Source organism: Macaca fascicularis, chromosome 6, assembly GCF_037993035.2.
Source record: "Macaca fascicularis isolate 582-1 chromosome 6, T2T-MFA8v1.1".
Lineage (NCBI taxonomy): Eukaryota > Metazoa > Chordata > Mammalia > Primates > Cercopithecidae > Macaca > Macaca fascicularis.
The window spans coordinates 187,722,215-187,740,821 of record NC_088380.1 but is presented as its reverse complement, the minus strand read 5'-3'; the positions used below and the strand labels follow the sequence as shown (position 1 = coordinate 187,740,821).

At 46.5% G+C, this 18,607-nt stretch overlaps 1 protein-coding gene across 1 annotated transcript; it reads right to left on the bottom strand.

Annotated features, from left to right (window-relative positions):
• Positions 1–5,733: 5,733 nt before the first annotated feature.
• On the bottom strand, positions 5,734–15,076 carry LOC107130132 (uncharacterized). Its single transcript, XM_073993210.1, has 6 exons — positions 15,019–15,076; positions 14,327–14,688; positions 11,966–14,087; positions 8,810–9,104; positions 7,759–7,850; positions 5,734–6,133 (listed from the first exon to the last, which is right to left on the bottom strand). The coding sequence occupies exons 1-3, from the start codon at positions 15,074–15,076 to the stop codon at positions 13,491–13,493; spliced, it is 1,017 nt and encodes a 338-aa protein (XP_073849311.1). The 3' UTR covers positions 5,734–6,133; positions 7,759–7,850; positions 8,810–9,104; positions 11,966–13,490.
• Between the last annotated feature and the right edge of the window lie 3,531 nt (positions 15,077–18,607).

The following is an 18,607-nucleotide window of genomic DNA, read 5'->3' as shown; positions in this document are numbered from 1 at the left end:
CCTTACCTCAGGTGATCCACCCGCCTTGGCCTCCCAAAGTGCTGGAATTACAGGCATGAGCCACCTTGCCCAACTTTTTCATTTCCTTTCATTCTTCTCCACCTCTGCAATTTTTTATTTGGGGACATTTTCCTTCTCTCTAAAAAAACTTTGTTTAGAACACTGTCCTGGTAGAGGTAAACTTCACAATTTTTATTTGCCTAAAAATAGCTTCATTCTTAAAAGAGATTTTTTGTAGGAATGGAATTCTAGGTTAGACCTCATGTTCTTTTGTTGCATTGGATGCTTAAGCCACTAAACTGTGATTTCCACTCTGGCTGTTCATTTGCCAGTTTAATGTATTCTTTTTAAAATAGCTTCTTTTAAGATTTTTTTAATCTTCAGTTTATTCCAGTTTCACTGTGTTTTATTTTGGTGTGGATTTTTTAAAAGTAATCTTTTTTTTTTTTTTTTTTTTTTTTTGTATTCTCTGGGCTTTTAAATGTATGTATTTGTCTTTCATGAGTTTTGATAAATTCTCAGCCATTGTGTCCTCAGATATTAGCTCTGTACCATTCTTTTTTTCATTTTTTTCTAGGACTCCAAATAAAGCCTTCTCACTGTGTCTCCTGTGCCTCTTTTTCATCCTTTTGTCCCCTACTCCTTTACCCAGGCTTCATTCTGGATCTAATTTACCTTCCAGTTCACTAAGTTTCTCTTTAGCTATGTAATCTGGCTTGACTGTACCTGCTGAGTGCTCAATTTAAGTTTTTCTGTTTCTCAGTTATAGACTTTTCATTTGCTTCCTTTTTTCTGGAGATGGAGTATTGCCATGTCACCCAGGTTGGAGTACAGTGGTGAAATCTTGGCTCACAGCAACCTCTGCCTCCTGGGTTAAAGCAATTATCATGCCTCCCATGTAGCTGGGATTACAGGTGTGCACCACCACGCCTGGCTAATTTTTGTATTTTTAGTAGAGAGGGGTTGTGCCATGTTGGCCAGGCTGGTCTCAAGCACCTGACCTCAAGTCATCTGCTCACCCCAGCTTCCCAAAGCTCTAGATTACAGGCATAAGCCACGGCACTGAACCTTCTTCCTTTTTCATAGTATGCCAGATTCTCAAATGTAACTTTATTTTCCTTGAACATAGTAACATTATTAGTTTAAAAGCTGTGTCTGATAGCATCTGTGGCAGTGCTTTCTCTGATGTTGACCCTGAGTGTGTCACCTATTCTCTGCATTAGATTTCTTCCATCTGAATACTTGAGTGGTTTCTGATTTTCAGGTTAGAATCTGACTGATACACTGCTGTCTGCATGCTCTTAACCTGGGCCTTAGAATTTTCTACAGAATCCTTTCACAGCCCACAGCCCCTCTTTGTATTTTGTTAACTTTCAATAAAAGGGAACTTGGTTCAAGAACTATAGAAGTTGTTGTCTAAACCCAAGATTCTAAAGTGAATCCAAACTGGGAAAGAAGAAAATCCTCCCCTCAAGTTCCTGGCCTTAGTAAAGAGTGTGTGTGTGTGTGTGTGTGTATGGCACACTGCCATGCTTTCCATTTTATTTCAGTTGGTCTCATCTGGCAAGTTCGTGTGTGTGTGTGTGTGTGTGTGTGTGTGTGTGTGTGTGTGTGTGTATGGCACACTGCCATGCTTTCCATTTTATTTCAGTTGGTCTCATCTGGCAAGTTCATTTCCTTCCACAAAACAATATCTAGGATACAAGACAAGAGGTTAGCTATTTGCTAATAGTTAACACATTTTGGGGTCATTTCAATTCAGTATTTTTTATTTTTCATTCAGAAGTCATTTGAATAACTAAGAAGTTATTTATTAGACCCTGTCCTCAGAATATACCATTGAAACAAAAACCAAAAAACCCTCAGTGAGCACAAATCATGGAGTTCCAGGTTCCAGCTTCTTTTTCAGGATGCTTTTTTCCTCTAAAAGCAAAGATTGACTCGAGCATGTAACAACAGAAATACTGTGATAGCAATACTATACTAACATTTTTATTATTCCTGTGATCTTAACACCTTCCTCCCCCACCCCAACACACACACACAAATTGTTTTAGCTACTTTTTTTTTTTTTTGAAGCGGATTCTTGCTCTGTTGCCCAGGCTGGAGTGCAGTGGCGCGATCTTGGCTCACTGCAACCTCCGCCTCCTGGGTTCAAGCGATTCTCCTGCCTCAGCCTCCTGAGTAGCTGGGATTACAGGAGCCCGCCACCACGCCCGGCTAATTTTTGTATTTTTAGTAGAGATGGGGTTTCACCGTGTTGGCCAGGCTGTTATAGAACTCCTGACCTTATGATCCACCCACCTGGGCCTCCCAAAGTGCTGAGATTACAGGCATGAGCCACCGTGCCCGGCCGTTTTAGCTACTTCTATGGGAAGAGTTACATTTCCCAATTCCATTCTCATATCTACCCACACCTAGAATCCTGCAAGTTATCTAGTTTATCTTGTCTGGAAACCGGCTGATTGACATCCAGTGGGGCTTTGAGGGGCATCTTCAAAGCCTTCCCAATCCCCAGCTCCTCAACTCCCTCTGAAGCTGACTGCCCCTTTTCATAGCCAGTGCATTTAGGAGAAGCCAGGGATCTGCCCCTGAACACACTAGGCGTTGGCTAAGACCACTGTCCACTGTGTCTAAACAGTCAGGCACACGGGACAGTGGACAAACACCATGGCTAGAACATCTTCACAGAACATGCCCTTGATGACCCAGTGACCTTGTGGCACTTACTGTGGAGGCCTCCACCTGGGGACCCTCAGCTCACCTCTCTTGCCTTCCTGACATTCTTTAGGCAGTCCCACAGCTGTAGTATTTTAGGTGGGCTGGGGCTGGTGCAAAGGGACCACAAGCATATACCCATTGTAAGGTTAGTTCTTCATTAATTAACCAGGGATTCAAAATCTTATCAGAAGGAAAATGGTGAATGGGGCAGAGAAAAAACAAATTCACTGTGAAGCTGTCCTTGGTGCTGGGAGTTCTTAAGGGGGGTAGGAGCCAACCAGGTCTGGAACATTTATTTCTTGTCAGTACACAACCATTTTACTTTTTATTTATTGTAACTTTTATTTTAGGTTCAGGAGTACATGGGCAGGTTTGTTACATAGGTAAACTGTGCATCACAGGGGTTTGGTGTTGACTGTTTCATCACCCAGGTAATAAGCACAGTACCCAATAGGTATTTTTTCTGATTCTCTTCCTTCTCCTGCCCTCCACCCTCAAGCAGGCCCCAGTGTCTGTTGTTCCCCTCTTTGTGTCCATGTGTTCTCATTGTTTAGCTCCCACTTGTAAGTGAGAACATGCAGTATTTGGTTTTCTGTTGCTGCATTAGTTCTGTTAGGATAATGGCCTCCAGCTCCACTCATGTTTCTACAAAGGATGTGATATCCTTTTTTTATGGCTGCATAGTATTCCATGAACACAACCATTTTAAACTAAGGGATTAGGTGACTTATGAAAGAAACTAAGTAATTTGTGCCTTCACACTTTAAGGAATTCATACAAACAGGCTGTCATGGTTCCTGAACCAGCACAGTATCACCATGGCAGCATGTGAGAGGAAGTTGAGGCAGTACCTTGGCACTGTTTTTAGCCACTGCTCTATACCAGGCCTTTACATGAGTGCTTTTGCTTCTAAACATATGCTTTTGATTTTTAACAAAAGGAAGCTTACTATATATACATGATATTGGCACATTTGCGTTTAGACAGTAGCTCACCTTTCTGTAAAAGTCAACATCTTTCTGCATTCTTTCTAAGGGTTTCCTAGTAAACTCATTGTATAGTTATATCATACTTTACTTAACCCCCTAATGATAAATGTTTTAGTGGTTTTCAGTTTTTGTTAGTATCAACAGTGTTGCAGTAAAATACATTTTTCTATCCTGTATGTTATTCTACAAATACATTTCTAAAGGCAAAATTGCTGAGTTAAGATTTGCTTTTAAATTTTTGCTAGATATTGGAAAATTGCTCTCCAAAAATATTGTAACAATTTATACTTTTGACAATAGTGTATGAAACTTTGTTTCTCCACACCTTCACAAACACTAGGTATTATCAACATTTTTCACCTTTTACCAACTGATGGTTGACAAATGCTGCTTTTTAAAAAATTGTATTTTGAAACAATCTAACCTTGCCAAAGTAGTATAAAAGTTTTTTCTTCCTGAACCATTTGAGAATAAGCCGCTGATATGATGCCCCATCACCTCAGAATACTTTTGAAGGTGTATTTCCTACAAGAACCTTCTGCATCATCAGCATACAACCATGAAGATTAGGGAATCAACATCAATGCATTACTACTACCTAATGCTCAGACCCCATCCAAGTTTCTTTCATTGTCCTAATGTCCTTTAGAGCAAAGATTTCAGTTTAGAATTGTGCATTGTTAGTGTTTGCGTCTTTTTAGTCTCCTTCAATCTAGAATAGTGCCTCAGCCCTTCCTCAGCTTTCATGACTTTTCAAAATTACGGGCCCTACTCACCTCGCTTGGCAGTGACACCCTCACTCCCTGCATGGTCCCCTCTTCACCTTGCTTGGGCACTGAGACCTATGCCAGGCCATGCCCCACCACCACATGGGCCTCCTTGACTCTGTCCTCACCCTGCTTGGGCTCCAACACCTAGCTTCGGGACACTGAAGCTCTGTCCCCTCACAACAGAATCCCATCTTGTTTGTTTTTGTGTAATGGGAGCTGAATTGTTAAGGAAGGGAAGAGAATTCTTTTTTTTACCTCTTAGTAGAAATTTAAGATTTTCTATACATAGGTCCAGTTAAGTTTATTCCTAGCTTCAATAAATGTTTAAAGGAGAGTAAATATTCTTCACAACTTTACATCAAGTTCATTGGCAAATGTAAGGTTTTTTTCTTGAGGGAAGCTTTAACAGAGCCCAGGAACAGGACCTTGTGCTTGAAGGTGCATCAGCTGAAACAGGAAGTTCAGGAGGGTGGAGGCTCAGGGTGGTGGAGGTTCAGGAGGGTGGAGACTCGGGGGTGGAGGCTCAGGAGGGTGGAGGCTCAGGGGGGTGGAGGTTCAGGAGGGTAGAGGCTCAGGAGGGTGGAGGTTCAGGGGGGGTGGAGGTTCAGGGGGTGGAGGCTCAGGGGGATGGAGGTTCAGGGGGGTGGAGACTCAGGGGGGTGGAGGCTCAGAGGGTGGTGGAGGTTCAGGAGGGTGGAGGCTCAGGAGGGTGGAGGCTCAGGGGTGGAGGTTCAGGAGGGTGGAGGCTCAGAGGAGAGTGGCCGTCCCTACTCATGAGCACCATCCCAAACATCCCTTCGAGAGAAGCCAGACATTTGACAGAAACTGAAAAACAGACTGTTGGAATTATGCTGCTTCTTGAAGGCCTGGATGCAGATTTTCAATTATGGAGTCTTCTCCCCAAGGCAAATTCATCCCAGAAGAGTCTTGTGGGGAAAATTCCAGTAAGTTGAACACTTAATTATCATAAATTTCAATGGGGGAAATTGTTATGCATTCCAGAGCCTCTGAATTAACATACCTGTATGCTAAAATCCTTCACATCCCAATAGATGGACTGAGTTAATCTCTGCTAAAAGTTAACTCAGTGATTAGGAGCTTCCCTTCAACGGTTAGCCTAAAAAACAGCTGTTTGCTACCTGACAGCTTTCCCCACCCCTCACTGCCAACACCTGTCATTCAGCTTCCTACGCAGTGTGAGGTACCACACTCTTCAGTTTGTGCTCACAGTCAAGCCTTACAGCTCAAAGCTCAGATCAGTAGACCTTTAATCCAAAACAAACCCACAAAACAGGAAATTTGATAGATCAACATAGTGCCAGTGATGATGTCACATGCAGTGAATAAGCCATTGTATGGAAAAGCAGAAAACAAGATGGGGGGAGGACACAGGGAGAGTCACTGCTGTTGGATTCATCTTCAAAGACGGGCCACACGGGGGTCTCGTTTCGTGGCCCTCAGCCACTCACCAATGTTTTGCAAGCTGTTTCATGCTTGTTAAATTAATTCTTCATCCAGTCGATGGCCTGAAATAGAGACTGGGATAAGCCTGAGTTGGCAGAAGCTTCATCTGCTCTGGGAAGCAGGTGGTAGGTGGCAGGGCTATGTCTGTGGACACTGAAGGACCTGGCTCTCAGGTGGCCACACATGTATCTGCAGAAAAATATAGGTTTTATAGCTATTCAGATTCATTTCTGGAGATTCTCATTTGATAGCACAGGAATGTTATGCAATGTTAATAAGTATAGCTTTTTTATCAACTTGAATAAAATGTATTCTTACAGGAAATTAATTGAATGCTGTGGCAGTCCCTACTCATTGCCTCTGCAAAGAGTAGCCCATAGGTCTGCAGCCCACCTCTGTTGTCACCATCCAGCCCCCGTGGCTCTGGAATGACAACACAGAATGCTTTCCAAGGCAGCGTGGCCCTTACTTCAGTTTACATGTTCATGAAAAAACGGGTTTCGCCATGTAGGCTGCTTTGTGGCTTGACCTCTGATGTGGGTTCACTTGTGCCCCCTAAAAATATATGTTCAAGTCCTAACCCCCAGTACATACGAATGTGACCTCATTTGGAAATTGCATCTTTACAAAGGTAATCAAATTAAGGTCACACTGGATTTGAGGGGCCCTGAATGCAAAGACTTGTCCTTATGCAGAGTGAGAGATTTAGAGACACAGGGGTTTACACCGTGTAAAGACTGAGGTAGGGATTGGAGTTGTGTTACTACAAGGAAAAGAATGTCAGGGATTGCTGGGAGCCACCAGAAGCTGCAAGAGGCAAGAAAAGATTTGCCTCTAGAGCCTTCAGAGGGCGACGGCCCTGCTAACAACTTGATTTCAGGCTTCTGTCTGCCAAGTCTGTGAGAAAATAAATTTCTGTTACTTAAGCTTCTCAGTTTGTAGAATGAATAGTCATAGGTCACTTAACAACGTGGATACGTTCTGAGAAATGCATCATTAGGCCATTGTGTGAACATCATAGAGTGCACAAACCTAGTTAGGAGAGCCTGATACACAGCTAGGCTGCCTGGCATGGCCTACTGCTGTGAGGCTGCAAACCAGTACAGCATGTGACTGTGCCCTGAATACTGTAGGCAACTGTAACAATAAGTAGTTGTGTGTCTAAACATAGAAAAGGTACAGTAAAAAATAATGGTGTTATAATTGTATGGACTACTGTCAAAAACGCAGCCCACTGCTGACTGAAATGTTATGTGGTATGTGACTACTTTGTTACAGCTGCCGTAGGAAATTAATACAGGCTGCAAGAGCCAAAGAACCTTAATTTTTTTTTTTTTTTTAGAATTTCAAAGTTTCATACTGCACTTGAAACTGGGGTCAGAACATCAATTTGGTAATGAAAGTGTCACATAAATGATCGGCTCAGTTGAAACTGGCTGAGGACAACTGTACAAGAAATTTATTGTCAAAAACATTTATTTTTTCAAATGCTAATAATAAGTATTAACCATTTCGGATGGTTTGCATGTGCTAGGTTTTACTTATGTTAACTCATTTTACCTCACAACAGTTACCTTGGTGAGAAATTATTATCCACATTGATATCCAAATATCAATCCACAGAGGAAGAAAATTGCTTAAGACCAAAGTCATAGTTATCAAATGTCAGGGTCAGACCCAGACCCGGGGCGGTCTGCCTGCAGAGCAGTTTTGGCGACCACACTCTGCCACCAAAAGAGCAGGGCAAATCCCATTCTCCATGAAGAAACGCTGTTTGGAGATGCCAGGGATACCATTTATGCTTTAGGTCTTACCTGTGTGTGATGGGGTTGAGAACGAATGTCCTCCATGAAGCAGCTGTAAATATTAACAGCTGTATTAGTAAAGTTTCTCCAGAGAGACAGAACTAACAGGAGAGAAAGAGAGAGATGGATGAGTGGGGATTTATGGGAATTGGCTCATACAATTATGGTGGCTGAGACGCCTCACAATATGCCATCTGCAAGCTGGAGAATCAGAGAAGCTGGTGGCATGGCCCGATCCAAGTTGGAAGGCCTGAGAAACAAGGAAGCACATGGTATAACTAAGTTCAAGGCTAAAGGCTTGCAAGCCCCAGAGGGCCACTGGTGCAAGTGTCAGAGTCCAAAGGCCAAAGAAGCTGGAGTTCTGTGGTACAAGGGCATGAGGAGAAGGATGTCACAGCTCTGAAAGAATTCACCCTTCTTCCCCCTTTGTGTTCCATCTGGGCCCGTAGGTGATTGGATAGTACCTGCCTACATTGAGGGTTGATCTTCCCGACTCTGTCCACTGAGTAGGCATTCTCAAGTCTTTATCCTTGAACTTACTTCCACCATGTGCTTCCTTATTTCTCAGGCCTGCCAACTTAGACCATGCTACCAATTCTTTCTTAGAGTTCTCAAGGCTGGCAAGTCCAAGATCAAGGTGCAGGCAGATCTGGTGTCTTAGGAGAGCCCACCTGCTTCTGGTTTGCAGATGGCAGTCTGTGTGTGGTAGTCTCACATGGCAGAGAGAGAGCGCAAGCTTTTGTGTGTGTTTTTGTAATGCCACTGCCATGACCTGAATGTTTCCTCTGAAATTCACCCATACAATAGTCTCCTCCAAAAACATGGTCCTTCCCAGAAAGAGTGCTTCCCCAGCCATCTAGGCATCCCTCAATCCTGTCAAGTTGACATCTAAAACTATCACCGGGACACTCTACAAGTAACTGGTAAACCCACCAGAAGATCAGGGTCCAGATGCAGAAAGCAGGTGCTGATGAGTTTTAAAGTATCTTGGGGTCTCTTAGTGGGCTGCTAAAACAAATTACCATAGACTGGGCGGCTTAAACACACATTTCTTTCTTACTGTTCTGAAGGCTGGCAAGTCCACGATCAAGGTGCAGGAGCATTTGGTGTCTGCTGAGGGTCCACCTGCTTTCTGGTTTGCTGATGCCAGTCTTCTTGTGGTATACGCACATGGCAGAGGGCAAGCTCTTGTGTGTCTTTGTATAAGGCCACTGCGATGGTCTGAATGTGTCTCCCAAGATTCACGTGTTAGAAACTTGATCCCCACCAGCTACATGGAGGCGGAGGTGGGAGGATTGCTTGAGCCCAGGAGTTTGAGGCTGCAGTGATCTATGATCCTGCCACTATACTCCAGCCTAGGCAACAGAACAAGGCACCATCAATCAGTCAGTCAGTCAATACATAAATAAGTCTATCCATCAACCCCCAATGCAACAGCTGTGAGAGAACAAATATCTGTTCTTTATAAATTACCCAGTCTCAGGTATTCTGTTACAGCAGCACAAAATGGACTAAGACAGCCACTAATCCCACTCAAGAGGGCTCTACTATCATGGCCTAATTATCTCCCAAAGTTCCCACTTCCTATTACCATCACAATGGGGTTAGAATCTCAACATAGAAACTTTGGGGGCACACAAGCATTCAGTCCATAACATGGAGCGTCTTAGCTTGGGTTGCTATAACAGATACCATGTCAGCCGGGTGCAGTGGCTCATGCCTGTAATCCCAGTACTTTGGGAAACCTAGGCAGGTGGATCACAAGGTCAGGAGTTCAAAACCAGCTTGGCCAACATGGTGAAACCCCGTCTCTACTAAAAATACAAAGCCAGGTGTGCTGGTGGGCACCTGTAATCGCAGCTACTCAGGAGGCTGAGGCAGGAGAATCGCTTGAACCCGGGAGGCAGAGGTTGCAGTGAGCCAAGATCGCGCCACTGCACTCCAGCCTGGGCAACAGAGCGAGACTCTATCTCAAAAAAAAAAAAAAAAAAAACACCATGTCATAGAGCTGTGGAGAAATTTATTTCTCAGTTCTGGGGGTTAGAAGTCTGAGACTGTGGTGCCAGCATGGTCAGGTTATGGTGAGGGTCCTCTTAGAAGGTACAGATGGCTGCCTTCTTACTGTATCCTCACATGGCAGAAAATCAGCAAGCTAACTCTTTTTTTTTTTTTTTTTTTTTTTTTTTTTTTTTTTTTTGAGACGGAGTCTCACTCTGTCGCCCAGACTGGAGTGCAGTAGCGTGATCTCGGCTCACTGAAAGCTCCGCCTCCCGGGTTCACACCATTCTCCTGCCTCAGCCTCCCAAGTAGCTGGGACTGCAGGCACCCACTGTGACGCCCGGTTAATTTTTTGTATTTTTAGTGGAGACGGGTTTCACCATGTTAGCCAGGATGGTCTCGATCTGATCTCATGATCTGCCTGCCTCAGCCTCCCAAAGTGCTGGGATTACAGGCGTGAGCCATCTCTGTTCTCTTAGGCAGTCATTCCATTCATGAGGGTTCCACTCTCATGAACTAATTACCTCCCAAAGGCCCCACCTCTAAATACTATCACACCGGGAAATAGATTTCAACATTAATTTTAGGGTGACAGTCCATTCGTAACATGGAATGAACCATGAGACTGCTGACCAGAACATGGAAAGTGCAGCCTTGTAAACAGCCCCTTTGGAGCCTGGCTGATTGCCAGACACAACAACCAAACCCTCACCTTAACCCCCACCCCCAGCCACACTGGAACCTGTACTGAGAGGCCACCCTTTCCCTGCAGGACCAGCTCCTAGAACAGCGGTTCTCAAACTTAAGCAAGTGTCAGAATCACCTGAAGGGCTTGTTAAAACACAGGCTGCTGGGCCCCACAGTTTATGATCCAGTAAGTCTGGGTGGCTGATAATTTGCATGGTTACAAGTTCCTGGGTGATGCAGATAACATTTTGAGAACTGCTGTTTCAGAAGTTCTCCACATTAAAGTCTGCCAGTCCTGACTGGTACCTAAGGGGTCATGAGGTAGTCAGTGCACAAGATAGAAAGTGAAAACACTGTCTTCAAATTTAAAACAAGACTTCCTAACACCAATAGGTAGCTTTTGATAAAGGAATTATCAAGCATGACTGTATTCATTTCTTATTGCTGCTGTAACAGATTACTACAATTTGGTGGCTTAAGACAATGTAAATTTATTATCCTAGAGTTTTGGAAATCAGAAATGGAAGCCCAGGTGCAGTGGCTCATGCCTGTAATCTCAGAACTTTGGGAGTCCAAGGCAGGAGGATTGCCTGGGCACAGGAGTTTCAGACCAGCCTGGGCAACATAGTGAAACCCCATCTCTACAAAAAATCCAAAAATTAGCCGGGCATGGTGGTGCACGCCTGTAGTCCCAGCTACCTGGGAGGCTGAGGTGGAAGGATCACTTGAGCCCAGGAAGGTTGAGGCTACAGTGAGCCATGATTATGCCACTGCACTCCAGCCTGGGTGACAGAACAAGACTGTCTCAAAGAAAAAAATAAACTAGAAATGAATCTCACTGGGCTGAAATCAAGGAACCAGCAAGAGTTATGTTTTTTGTTTTTTGCTTTGAGATGAGGTTTTGCTCTGTCACCCAGGCTGGAGTGCAATGGTGTGATCTCAGCTCACTGCAACCTCTGCCTCCCAGGTTCAGGCGATTCTCCTGCCTCAGCCTCCTGAGTAGCTGGGATTACAGGCGTGCACCACCATGCCCAGCTAATTTTTGTATTTTTAGTTGAGACAGGGTTTCACCGCATTGGCCAGGCTGGTCTCGAACTCCTGACCTCAGGTGATCTGTCCACCTCAGCCTCCCAAAGTGCTGGAATTACAGGCGTGAGCCACCACACCTGGCCTAGGAGTTGTGTTTTTATGGAGGTTCTAGAAGCAAACCCCTTCCTTGTCTTTTCTACAGACTGCCTACATCCCTTGGCTTATCCTCCCACCCGCATCTTCAAAGCCAGCAGTGGGTCAAGCCTTTCTCATACTGCATCACCCTGAAACTGACTCTCCTGCCTCCTTCGTTCACCTACGAGGACCCTTGTAATTACACTGGGCTCTCTGGGATAATCCAGAATAACATTCCAAGATCCTGAACCTCCATAAAGTTCCGTCTGCCATGTAATACATATTCGCAGGGTCCAGGGAGTAGGATGTAGACATCTTTTGGGGGCCGTTATTCTGTCTACCACAGTGGTGAAGACACACTACCTACCTGCTAGTCTCTGTATTTCCCTATCTGTGGGCACATAAGTAGACTACACTTTCCAGCCTTCTTTGCAGTTGGGTGAGGCTGCGTGACCGTCTCTCCAAAGGAAGGTGAGCAGAACTATCTGTTGCTGCCATGCTAGGTCCATGGGAATGTCCTCTTCATGCTCCTCCATTTTCTTTCCCCTTTCTTAGGACATTAGGGGATGGCAAAGCCTAGGTGCCTATCTTACTTTGTTTTCTGTTGCTTATAACGGAATACCTGAAACTGGACAGTTTATAAATAAAAAGAATTTATTTCTTACAGCTCTAGAGGCTGTCAAGTCCAAGGTCAAGGGGTCCCATCTGCTGAGTACCTTCTTGCTGGTGGGGACTCTCTGCGGTCTCGGGGTGGTATAGGGCATCATATGGTGAGGGGGCTCAGCGTGCTAGCTCAGGTCTCTTCCTCTTCTTAAGAAGCCACCAGTCCCACTCCTGTGATAATCCATTAATCCATTAACGCCTGAATAATGAGTCCATTCATGAGGACAGAGCCCTCGTGACCCAGTGATTGTCTCTTAAAAGCCCATTTCTCAATACTGCCACATTGGCAATTAAGTTTCAGGATGAGTTTTGGAGGCGACAGACATTCAAACCAAAGCAGTGCCCGAATGACCAAAAAGAAAGGAACCACCCGCTGACCTGAACACTCATCCTGGACTGTCAAGTGAGCAAGAATTAGATTTCAGTAAGGTAGAGGTTATACTGTGGAGCCTTTGCATGTGGGCTCTGCTTCTTACGGTATTTAGTTGATCCTAACTAATATATAAACAAGCATATTTCTTCACAGGCCCTTGACTCCCAATATCCATTTCTCAGAAGACCTAACCTGGTACTGGCCCAAGACTGAGGCCGCCTGAGATGAGCAACCACAATTTCTTCCTCTCCCCTTCAATCACGTATTGACAACAGGTTCAGGGCAGGTACAACACTGAGACCTGCAGATGCCTCCTTCCTTTTACTTTCTTTCTCGCTGCCTTTTGTGATTCAGCACCCATCCTTCAACTCTACGGCCCTCACCGCCTTCGCCAACTTTGTTCCGTAGGGCTCCTTAGCTTCCACTTTCAAACTTGCTGGGCTTGGCCCCGGTGTTGTCAGGCTTCCCTTCACTCTGCGGTGCTATCTCACGGTTCCTCGATTCCTCTGCGTCCTTCACCGTCAAACTTCATGGACCAGTAGCTGACCTTGTGGGCCCCACTTTTCTCCTGCTGCCGCCCTCCCGTCCTCTTTCCTCCATCCACTCAAGTTTCTACTTTGCTTATCTAGCCGGATTTACTGAGCCTCTCCTTGGTGCTGGGGAGAAGGCAAGAGTGAGAGGGTCCGTTTTGCTGCTTCCATCCGGCATAGACCGTCAGGTCCTTGTGAGGTCAGGGAATCCACACTGATGGGGAAGCCCCGGGGAGGGGAGGGAAGAGGAGGGAAGCAAGGAGAGAGGAACCCAGGGAGCAGAGCCTGTCTGGTCCTGGGGTTCTGGGAAAGACAAAGAGGCACAGTTAGAGCCGGCAGCTGAGGGCTGAGGCCGGGTAGGGGTTAGCCCAGCAAAGGACGAAAAGGAAAAGTTGCAGGTGGAGACTCCGGTGGAGAAAGACCGATCTGGAAGGCACCAGCTTGTGCACGTGGCAACTGAGGTCAAGGACGTGCCTGAGAGAGAGGAGGAAAGCGCCCTGGGCACCGGGTAGGGGTTTGGAGGTCGCGAATGGAGAAGAGTTGTTGGGCAGGTCCGGGTACCCGTAGCCAGAACCCCAAGGGCGTGCACAGTTCGGCGTCGCTGCCCCCTGGCGGCCCCGCCCCCTGGCGTCGCTGCCCCCGGGCGGCCCCGCCCCCTGGATAACCGGCCCCTGGATGCCCCGCCCCCATGGATGCCCCGCCCCCTGGCGGCCCGGCCCGAAAGCCCGCGCGCGGCGCTGCGAGGTGAGTCCGGGAAGCCGCGCCCCCTGCGGGGCCCCTGTGCGCTGCTCCGAGAGCCGCCCGGGCTGTGACGAACAGGCCCGTTCTAATTTACAGAAACACCACGGACCGAGGCAGGAGCATCGCTTGAACCCGGGAGGCCGCGGTCGCAGCGAGCCGAGATGGCGCCGTTGCACTTCAGCCTGGGCAGAAAGAGCGAAACCCCGTCTCAGAAAAACAAACAAAAAAAACACAGGACTGACACCGGGAAGCTGGGTGACGGCGCCCACGGCTCCTCTTCTCCCGGCCCCGTGTCCAGAAGATTTCTCTCCGAGCCGCCCTGGCTCCCGCAAGCGGAGGCGAGGGCGGGACGTGCCGGGGCTGCGAGCTCAGAGGCCCTGGGTGGGATCTGCTCTCCCGCCATCCCGAGGGCCGAGCTGACCTGAGGCCTCCCCGCAGAGATCCCCGAGGTGGAAGTGGGAGCGGGCTGTGGGAACCGCAGAAGAACGCGGGGCGCAGAACGACGTCGTCCACCCGCGATAAGAGGCTTCCGCAGCAGCACCGTTTCCACAGCCCAGAGCCGTGTTTCTAGGGTGACGGCAGCCCCAGTAGGTTCCTGCCCCGGAAAGCTCAAGGCTGTCAAAAGAACTGTTTGCTCCAGCGGGCACATGAAGGCGAGGGTAGGAGGCTGCCCGTGACGCCCGTCAGCAAACCCAGGCCGCCTAATCACGTGACCCGCCCTCCTCTCCTTTTGTGGAGAAGGACCCCCTTCCCCATGGCAGGCCATTTGAGGCCCCACTACCGCTACACAAATGGAAGTTGAGTTCAGTTCATGCTGGACCCTCTTCCCTATGGCAAGCTACTTAAAGGCCCAGCTACCTCTACACACTTCCCTGTGGCAAACCACTGAAGGAGACCTGCTGTTACTGCTTTAGCTGCTGTTCTGCTTAATCTCAGACAGCTGGAAGGTGGTGTTCCGCCCTCACCCAGCCACCCAAGTAAATTGGAATGATGACTGACTGAGACCCCAATGGTGGTGGCTTCGACAAGATGGAAGTCTGAAATGGAGGCCCAGGGCTGCCTCGATGGCCCTGTAGTCATCAGGAAAGGGGCTCCTATTATCTTGTTACCCACTCCCCTCTTGTGCCCCTTCCTTCCGGTGGTCCAAGAAGGCTGCCCCAGATCCCGCCATCTGGTCTGCATTCAATCAGCAGAAGCTTCCTGGAGGAGCAGGAGGAGGCACTGTGCTTGCATCACATACCAGTGGCCAGAACTTGGCTTCAGGGAAGCTCAGGAAATAGGATCCGGGAAGCCATGAGACCTCCCCAAACTGCAATAACAGAGTCAACAAGATAATGGCTTAAAGATGGAGAGAACAGTTGATAGGTCACACAAGTTGTTCCACGATAATTCTTGTGTCAGAAGGGGAGGCTGAATACCAGGACCCTCTTCCAGCCCCTCCACTCTTGAGTACATTTCAGAGGGCTTTGGCAGGGTGAGGGGGTCTTGGCAGTGTCACAGAGAGTAAAGATCTAGCACACCCATTGTGGAGACATTTCATGGGGACAACCCAGTGACTTGATTTGAAGCAAAATGGGATTTTCCAACCTTGAGATTCTTATTTTCTGTGGTATGTGTGTGGAAGAAGTACAAAGGTGGGGGTTGGGAGGAACAGCAAATGAGCTGTGTGTATGAGGAGCTGGGGCCTAGCTCCTAACAATATCACCCACCCCCTCCCCAGGCTTTCCTTGGGGCAGAAACACTGGCCAGGGCTTTCAGTGTCAGCAACAAGATATAGAGGTATAACCAGTGCTTTTGGCTAAGTCACATCACTGATGAGCTTCTCTTTCCACCTTGCTAAACCAATCTTCTGTAAAATGGTCTTCAGAGTTTCTTTTTTAAAGCAGAGGAACTTATTTTTCAGATAAAAATTTAGATAGAACTATCAGGGGAACCTGATGGGGGCCAGATATCGGGGAACCCACCCCCAATATTTCAATGTAGGTTCTTTTTATTTTCCATAAGTGTTGGCCAGCTGAGAAATAAAGAGTACAGAGAGAGGAATTTTACAGCTGGACCACCAGGGGTGACATCACATATCGGTAGGACCGTGATGCCCACCTGAGCCTTAAAACCAGCAGGTTTTTATTAAGGATTTCAAGAGGGGAGTGGGTGTATGAATAGGGAGTAGGTCACAAAGATCACATGCTTCAAAGGGCAAAAGGCAGAACAAAGATCACATGCTTCTGAGGAAACAGGACAAAGGGCAAAAAGCAGAACTCCTGATGAGGGTCTATGTTCAGCAGTTCACATATTGTCTTGATAAACATCTTAACAGAAAACAGGGTACGAGAGCAGAGAACCGGTCTGACCACAAATTTACCAGGGCAGAGTTTCCCAACCCTAGTAAGCATAAGGGTACTGCAGGAGACCAGGGCATATCTCAGTCCTTAACTGCATAGGACAGACATTTCCAGAGTGGCCATTTATAGACCTCCCCCCAGGAATGAATTCCTTTCCCAGAGTATTAATATCAATATTCCTTGCTAGGAAAAGAATTTAGTGATATCTTTCCTACTTGCACATGCGTTTATAGGCTCTCTGCAAGAAGAAAAACATGACTCTTTTTGCCTGACCCTGCAGGCAGACAGACCTTATGCTTGTCTTCCCTTGTTCCCTAAAAATCGCTGTTACTCTGTTGTTTTTCAAGGTGCACTGATTTCATATTGTTCAAACACACACATTTTACAATTTGTACAGGTAACACAATTATCGTAGTGGTCGTGAGGTGACACACATCCTCAGCTTACAAAGATAACAAGATTAAGAGATTAAAGACAAGAATAAGAAATTATGAAAGTATTATTTAGGAACTGATAAATGTCCATATTAAAATGAAATCTTCACAGTTTATGTTCCTCTGCCACGGCTCCAGCTGGTCCCTCCATTCGGGGCCTGACTTCCCGCAACATAGAACCATCAAATAGATGAAGGTGGAGCTTCTCACATAGAGCCTGGAGGATTGGGGTGTTGCTCACTGGGCCTTACAGACTCTCCCAAGTGATCTGAGTCACCTCCAAAGAGCTAGGTATCAACTCCAAAACATGCTGTGTCCCTTTCTTCCATTTAGTAATCAAAGCCTTACCACCAGAGGTTTGGCAGGGCATGGGCCCAGCTTCCTTTCAAGGCTCTGGCCAATGGGATGTGAGCAGAAGTGATGGGGCAACTTTCAGGTGATGACTTTGAAAAGAAAGCTTAGTCCTTGCTTCGCTGTCACCCGAAAGAGAAACAGAGGCCTGGTCTTGTTGAAGCCAGTGTGTTTGGTGTCTTTTTGTATAGCGGCTTAGCCAGTTGCCTAAGAAGACCAAAGCTCAAAGGAACACACTTTGAGCTTCTCCACAGTTTGAGAACCTCTACATTACCTACACCAAGCCTTCCCCAGCACTCAATTTATGGAAGACCATTTCTCTTCTCATGACACATGTCCTCATGTTGCTTTGGCCTGTTTTAAAGCTTTCTCAACTCCATCTCGATAAAGAAATATGCAGCTTTGTTGGATGAGAGGATCTAAAAAGTTGGTTCTTCCAATCAGTCATAAATATAGACACTAATTTATAAACCGATATAGGAACACACAGCAAATTAGTAGAAAATCCGATTCCTGTTTGCTTTTCTCCTTGCATTGTTTCCTGCCAATGCTCACTATTTCTTTATCCTTTCCACTCTTCCTCACTCCTCCTTCCCTTTAATTTTTCTCTGTTGTGCCTAAATAAGCTGTCCATGCATGGCACTCCATGGGCTCTGATAACAGACTCAACAAGACAATGACTTAAAGACAGAGTGACCAGCTGATCAGTCACACAAGTTGTTCCAGTGTCACTATTTTCACAGGTGTCTCAGTTTGGATGATAAATTATATGGACACTCTACTTAAAGAACAAAGACCTTTATGTCTGTCTTGCTTCAAAGTCCAAGGTGAGCATGCCTGCCTGGCAGCTCTGCCTCAATTTCTTTTAAATCATTGCTTTGCCATACTTCAGCACACTGCTGTCATCTGTATGGTTGAAGCTGGACTGCTGCCATGTTGAGTCACCAGTGACTTTTTGATTCTTTAATTCCCAGTTTGACTGGCATTCCTCTCCGTGTGTGTATTTAGTTCTATGCAGTTTTATCACATGTGTAGGCTTGTGTAACCACCGCCACAGCCAAGATACAGAACAGTCAAGTTTGTTTTTGTTCACTGTCATCTCTCCAAAACCTAGTGCCCGGCACAAAGACACTCAGTACATACTTGTTGAATGGGGGAATGAATGAATGAATGAATGGTGTGCTAGTTTGGGTTTTAAGATGCCATAGCTGAGATGCAAAACCCAAGCAGTATAGGTGAGGTACACGTGGCAGTCTAGAGGTGGGATCAGCAGGATAGCTGTGCCATCTCTGTCTGGGCCAGGCAGCTGCTGCAGTCGTACCATGTCCCCAGCAGATGGACAGGGAAAGGCAGGGCCGGGAGTTGTACCCCTCACTTCCCCTCATGTCCTACAGGCCAGAACTTAGGTGCAAGTACACACCAAGCTGCATAGGAGTCTGGGGTACATGGTATCACTTGCCTGCAATTCTTCCTTCCCTCTTTTCTCTTAGTAATGTTCACCAAAGTGGAGAATACTTTTCTACAGCTCATGCAGGGCTTTGGCCAATGGAATGTGGTCAGAAGCGAGTTTGTTAG

What these genes read in the sequence shown, in the direction of transcription:
- LOC107130132 (XM_073993210.1), bottom strand. Translation starts at nt 15,076, where the DNA reads ATGGCGGGATCTGGGGCAGCCTTCTTGGACCACCGGAAGGAAGGGGCA. An exon ending in GGAAGGGGCACAAGAGGGGA is followed by an intron (nt 14,689 to 15,018) that starts GTGGGTAACAAG and finishes CCATTTGTGTAG; the next exon opens with CGGTAGTGGGGCCTCAAATG. An exon ending in TCTCTGCGGGGAGGCCTCAG is followed by an intron (nt 14,088 to 14,326) that starts GTCAGCTCGGCC and finishes CTTTCTGCCCAG; the next exon opens with GCTGAAGTGCAACGGCGCCA.